General features: G+C 42.6%; 1 protein-coding gene across 1 annotated transcript; it reads right to left on the minus strand.

Annotated features, from left to right (window-relative positions):
* Positions 1–251: 251 nt before the first annotated feature.
* On the minus strand, positions 252–4,114 carry LOC133712590 (SEC14 cytosolic factor-like). Its single transcript, XM_062138699.1, has 7 exons — positions 3,791–4,114; positions 3,567–3,684; positions 3,178–3,266; positions 3,053–3,099; positions 2,872–2,960; positions 2,146–2,279; positions 252–1,421 (listed from the first exon to the last, which is right to left on the minus strand). Exons 1-7 carry the CDS (start codon positions 3,902–3,904, stop codon positions 705–707), a joined length of 1,308 nt encoding a protein of 435 aa, XP_061994683.1. The 5' UTR covers positions 3,905–4,114; the 3' UTR covers positions 252–704.
* Between the last annotated feature and the right edge of the window lie 2,915 nt (positions 4,115–7,029).

Here is a 7,029-nt window from a genome sequence, read left to right on the forward strand (position 1 = left end):
ACTTGCTTCCCAGAAAAATCAAATCAAAACGACGCTGGATTTTAGCTAAGCTCCGCTTTGACTTCTCGAACCCGACACATATTCCCAGTCATTTCTATAATGGACCCTAACCCATCCAAGAACAAGGTTACAAAGTTCAAGTTTTCAAACTCGGGTCGGTCCACTTTTTATATGATCTCACATACTTCAACCATCTGGGTCCGTCTCAAATATAAAAAGAAAAAGTAAATAATCGCATAAATGAAAAAGAATTAAACCAAAAATAATTTATATATATTCAAGAAAATTTGAACTGAAACATAGATTTTTTTTTCCTTCTTTCATTTTCCAGAAAAGGGCATGCAGATGAGTTCCAACGCAAATGTTGTTCACCGTTTCGACCACGCTATCTAGTTCCCGAGCTTCTTTTACTTTTTGAAGCCTTCGAAACCCGAAAACGTAGACTTTTTTTTTTTTTTCCTTTTTTGCGAGGAAAATCAAATCCTTCCCGCAACCACAGAGCTCAAAATCAGACATGGCGAACACCTTGCCTAGGACGCTGTCTCTTTCTCTCTCTATTTCTGTAACCCATGCACGACCAGAGTTGGACTTTGATAAACATTTATAATTAATCAATTATTAGTTGTTAATTTTTAATCTATGTACTTTTGCTCTTCTCCTTCTTCTTCTTCTTCTTCTTCTTCTTCTTCAGGGAGTTTGGGATATCAGTACCGCTGGGACATGGACACGTGGCGGCGTCTGAGGTGGGGGGAGACAATGGAGACTAGCCCGCCGAGCGGTGGCCGCATTTTCGACCGGTATATCATCTCGTCGTACGGCCGCCGGTAGAACTTGACGAACGGGACGAACGACTCGCGCGACTTCTCCGTCCGGCTGACGTGGCACTCCTTGCGGAAGAACGTCGCCGGGGACTGGAAGAACGACGGCCGTGGGGTCCGCGGCGGACGGGGAGGATGGGGGGTCCTGCTGCCGTCGCTGGATGACGACGTCATGGGGCGGCAGCGCGGTGGGAGCGGGGTCGACGGGAACAGGCTCTTCCGGGTGGCGGCGGAGTTGCCGTAGCCGTGGAGGGTGCCACGTGGCGTCCTTGCGGCGGGGGAGGCGAAGGAGAACGACCTGGCGTTGAGTGGGGAGATGAGGGCGGGTCCCAGATGGGAGGGGGTGGTGGGCCCGACCTTGGAGGACGACGTGTCGGTAAGGCTGAGGTACCACGGCTTGAGGGAGTCGATCTGGTGGTGGGAGACGGTGAAGGAGAAGCGGGAGGAGGAGCAGGAGCCGATCTTGGCCGTTGATGAGGGGTCGAATCGGAGGGACGAGGCGCGAGGATAGGAGGAGAAGTCGTCGAAATCCATCGACTCTTCGAAGTCTAGGGAGGAAACCATGAACGTAGCCGTTGATAGCTCAACGAACGGTCGAACGCCCTAATCAAACAAAAACAAAAAATCCATCACTGATAGTGATTGACAATTTCTTCCACCTTGTGGTCACACCATGATCAATAACTAGTAAAATTGACCACTAGATATTTCATGAAAAAATGCACAATCAAATGAGCGAGCGAGCAAACATATTAAATGGCACCTCATCTGTATTGAAACTTACCTAGGGGTAAAAATTAAATTCACTACAATGGGACAATGGGGAAAATGCTACTAGTTTATAAGACCCACAAGCATAACAATGATGACTTTGCTCAGTGGGATTTTCTTTTTTGGTACAAAACCCTAGTGGTTTTTCTTTTTTTGGGTACAATAAAGAAGTGGGTATTTCCTTATCTCAACAGTGGTAGGATTTGTAATAAGGCTTTAGATTTAACAGTTCCTAGTATTCCCAAAGCAAAACAAAGCAATAATTGTGACATAATTTGAACCCCAATAGCATAAAAGCAAAGCTGAACAAGCACTCATTGACTTGATTTGAACCCAAAGGGATAAGCACATAGATGGTGGGTGAGGTGGCAGTAAGACTTAGAATATTTGGGTAAAAAACAGAAACAGTAACTGCATGCCCAACAGTAACATTGGACTTTTTAACACTGCAATAAATGAAAACCAGCTATCTAGCTGCGGCCATTGTGGGCTACTAACCATAGGTTAATTTAGAACAGAGATAAACCATAGGTTAATGTAATTTTAATTTTTTTACCTTCCAGAGATAGGAGAAGAGAGACGGAGGGTCAATGACAAACGCCTTGAAGAGCCGTCCTGGGTAGTACTCTGCCACAATTTTCATGGTTGGCAGAAGCAGGTTCATAAAAGCCGACGCTGACCTGAAAAAGCCTGCACCACCAAAACCAACCACGCCTTTCAATAATTCATCATTTAACCTCCTTTTAAAACTTCAACCCCAAGTAAATAAACAACATTATCAACTTTAATCCGTGGTTAAAAGACTCAAAAGCAGAGAGCTTCTTCTGCAAAAGCTAGTAAAAGTAGGATCCTGGGTGCTTCTGCAGGGATATCAAAGCCCATTTAAGGATATAGGACTTGACCAAATTCTAGATGAGGAAGACGATAGACTCCAAATCCCGATAATGCCCCCGTCATCCTGGACCACTAATGAGGAGTGGACCTTGACATATCAGGGGCACACCGGACAATTTCTGAGGGAGAATCTGAGTTTCAGAGTAGACACAACAGTGCCGGTTGCTCCGACATTGTTGCGTGCCTGGTCTGGTCTCTCAGACTCTCATTGGAACACCATGTCGTGCAGTTCATTAGTGCAACTCGACTTGAAATGACTAGATTGACCTTGTGCTTATGAATGGCTGGTTGGATTTTTTTTTTTTTTTGGTCATATGAATGTGTATGTGCTGGTTGGATTTGTGTTGCGTAAAGATTGTGAATTTGGGAGAAGATATTAGGCGCTTACTTGCGTCGAAGAGAAGAACAAACTGCTCGACGTTTTTGGTCATCGTCTGAATGGCCACCTCCAGCGTGAATACCAATAACCTAGTGAACCTAAAATCAGAAAATAAAAATAAAAATCAATGTAATTTCCATGAAAAATAGAAAATGGAACAAATTTGGTTCAAGGTTTTCTGGGTACTCACAGTTTCTGGGAATGCAGCTTTTGGTAGTCTTGTTTGAACCGGAAAATCTGGAAAAAAAAAAACAAAAATTAGCAAAGTTGATATGATTCTAAGAGAAAGAAAAAGAAAATGAAATAAGGAATTACCACAACAGGCCTGGATTCTTCATCATGACCAGACACGTAGGCAACGCCTTCTGCAAGTTCAGCAGAGAACTCATCTGCTATCAAGTTTTCTGTTTTTCCATTCAAAACAGAAAAAATCAAAATAAATAATTAGTCAAGAACAAGTTTCACTTTTTATGATTAATTTAAAAAATAATAAAAAATAAAACAAGATCAAAAGAAGTGGGTTTAATGATTAGTGGGAGTTCTGGCTATTTTGGTTAAAGTAATCTAACGCTTAATTCAAAGTGTGAGAAAAAGCAAGATTCGACGCCGAACCAAAGAAACAAAAAGAGAAAAAAAAAATTTCTTTTTAAACAGAGAAAGGAAAAAACCAAAGGGTTTGGCTTGTAGTAGTGAGTCAGTAGTACCAGTCCCAATAGTGTTTCTCCAGGAAAGGCAAGCTCTGAGTGCCTTGGCCGACTTCTTCACACTCTCCCCTTTCGCTTTCAGAAACCTCTGCACACAAGCACTGTTACAAAACTTCTCCTGCAAATTAAACAATCCCAACAGTTAAAAAAAAAAAAAAAACTTAAATCACCCAACCCAACAGTAAAAAAAGAAATAATTTTGAAGACAAGATCTGAAGGCCAACCTGTTTTACCGTCAGCGGGGCTTGTTTTCTGAGAAGGTGAAGAACGGCTTCGACTTTGGGGTTGTCTCTCATGAGATCCCTTATTATTTGCTGGTGCTGATCTTTCTTGCCCATTTCGAGGATCAAATAGAGAAGGTTTAATTCCGATCGAGAAACGACAGTGAGATACTGAGAGTGTGTTGGAGACTAATATACCAAGCTTTTGCTTCACGCAACCATCAAAATCTCTCTCTATGTTCACCCACAGTAGAGAGAGAGAGAGAGAGAGAACGGGGGGAACTGAAGAGTTGTTGAGAATTGAAAACAGAGATTGTGACGAGGGGGGGAGGAGTTGGAGTGCCGTGTATATATAGCAAAACGACAGCTGTTAACGCCGTTATGAGGAAGGCTAAGCTAAAGCGCACAGTAGCTCATGCAGGGGCTGTAATAAACAAATGGGGTTTAAATTAAAGTGACGTCGACTGCTTTGTGTTTGGTCAATGCTATTTTTATTTATATTTGTAATCATGGGTCTGAAAGCTACTCGTAACGGCCCAATCCCACCGGCGGCCACAGCCACAGTCACCGTGGTTGCCCTGCCGTCTGCCCCTCCTGGTTTTCTTTATCAGACAAAGCATTTATTTGTATCCCAAAATATGCTTTGCCTACTCATTTGTTAGGACATGCCCGTTGCCCAAATATAGCATATGAATGATGAATCTTGTACACAATAATGAATGGCCACCTAATATCAAATGCTATATTCACATTTCTTTCTTTGTTAGCTTCTAGTCCTCTGTGCAAAAGTGTTCTGAAATTGCTTTGGAGTAGAGAAAAGAAAAGTAAATAGTAAAATTCGTTATCAACAGTTACCAATATATGTATTTGGAGAAATAGTTAAATATAAAATTGCAAACTGAGATCTGAGATCTGTTGAGGTATTAACTTTAACTGCCAAACAGTTATTTTATGTGCGTGAAATAACATGTGTAAGCATTTGTCCTTACGTTATAATTTGTAATTCAAATTGTTCATACCAAGCGTTAAAGTGAGAGATTTGTAACAATCAGTTGTTCATAACCATTTGCGCAGTGCATATGACTAACGTTATCATTTCTCCTTTTGAGGTTCAATTCAAATTAGAAAAATGTTGTACTTACCAACAACTCAAAGTCATATTGATGTAATTAAACATTAACAATTACCGTATCAAGCGTATGATTTAGGTGCACCACACCCAATCCCCGTCACCCTCATCCCCTCAGCCACCACAGCCCCACCGCACCCACCTCCTCGTCCCACTCGCCGGCGCCGCCGCCGACGCCACCGCCTTCTCCCTCCTCGTCTGCTTCCTCAAACGCACCGCCCCCGAAGGCGACTCCAAGCCCCCTCACTCTCTCTAAAACACCAAAACCGCAAACCTCTCCTTTTCTCTCTCTAAAACCCCATTCCAGTCCAGTCCCTCCTCTTCTTCTCTCTTTCAATTTGAGCCAACACCGCAATGTCTAATCGCGGCGGTTCAACCAGTGGTCGCGGCCGAGGCCGAGGAAGAGGAAACCCCAACGGTCAGGCTAGAGGCTCAAGCTACACTCCGGCGTATGCTCCAGCGCCTGCTCCGGCGTATTCTCCGGCGCCGGCTCGTACTCAGCCGCCGGCTGTGGCCTCATCGAGCACGGTTCCAATACCAAATTCATTGGACCAAATCACCAAATCGCAATTCTTGTTTGTAGCCACATACTAAAATTGTGTATAGATTTAGTGGCTCTTCCAGCTATCCAGAAGTGACTCCGGCTTCCTCCAGGGCGAGCGCGAGTTCCAGAACGAATACCGGAGAAGGTTATAATTAACGAAGACACTTCGTTGAAGCTCGTGGCTGAGGACGCGAGGAGGAGAATAGACAATGGGGATGGGGTCTTTAGTTTTTGGAGGAGAAGCAAAGTTGGGGACTTGGGGTTGACTGGCTGAAGAGATAGAAGAAGAAGAGAAAAGCAAAGTTAGGCACTGAGTGGTTGGAGAAGAAGGGTAATATGGGAAACAAATATAAGAGAACATCAGAAAATATTAAAAAATTAGAAAGGGTGTGCAGAATGTAAAGTGAGGTGTGCAAATTTCACACCCCCCCCCAACAGCCGGCTCATACTCAGCCGCCGGCTGTGGCCTCATCGAGCACGGTTCCAATACCAAATTCATTGGACCAAATCACCAAATCGCAATTCTTGTTTGTAGCCACATACTAAAATTGTGTATAGATTTAGTGGCTCTTCCAGCTATCCAGAAGTGACTCCGGCTTCCTCCAGGGCGAGCGCGAGTTCAAGAACGAGCTCCGGAGAAGGTTATAATTAATGAAGACACTTCGTTGAAGCTCGTGGCTGAGGACGCGAGGAGGAGAATAGACAACGGGGATGAGGTCTTTAGTTTTTGGAGGAGAAGCAAAGTTGGGGACTTGGGGTTGACTGGCTGAAGAGAAAGAAGAAGAAGAAGAAGAAGAAGAGAGAAGCAAAGTTGGGCACTGAGTGGTTGGAGAAGAAGGGTAATATGGGAAACAAATATAAGAGAACATCAGAAAATATTAAAAAATTAGAAAGGGTGTGCAGAATGTAAAGTGGGGTGTGCAAATTTCACACCCCCCCCTTACTTTATATGCATGAAATCACATGCGCTAGCATTTGTCCTTACGTTATAGTTTGTAATTCAAATTGTTCATACTAGGTGTTAAAGTAAGAGATTTGTAACAATCAGTTGTTCATAACCGTTAAGCAGTGCATATGACTAACGTTAACATTTCTCTTTTTGAGGTTCAATTCAAATTAGAAAAATGTTGTAATTACCAACAGCTCAAGGTCATATTGATGTAATTAAACATTAACAATTAACGTATCAAGCGTATGATTTAGGTCCCTCGATCACACTAAATGTAATGAAAGACATGTGCTAGAATTTGCCTTTACTTTGAAGTATAATTCAAATTACCCATGTTATCCATTACACTTATCAGTTATAAATGACATCAACAGCTCTCTTTTTTTTTTTTTTAAGAGTAAAAGTCAACCATTTTATTAATAATAATAAGAAAGATTACAACTTATGGGTGTAGAGACTACATCAAAATGAAAAATAGCAGAAACAATACTAGATGTAACAAGACATCGGAAATAAAACCTAGAGAGGATAATAGGGGATGCTAAAAAGCATTGGATGAGGCACCAGGTAGACCCCGGGCTATGTAAAAAGGTACCAATAATATGGTCAATCATACTTCC

The sequence above is a fragment of the Rosa rugosa genome, chromosome 5 (genome assembly GCF_958449725.1).
Source record: "Rosa rugosa chromosome 5, drRosRugo1.1, whole genome shotgun sequence".
Classification (NCBI taxonomy): Eukaryota; Viridiplantae; Streptophyta; class Magnoliopsida; order Rosales; family Rosaceae; genus Rosa; species Rosa rugosa.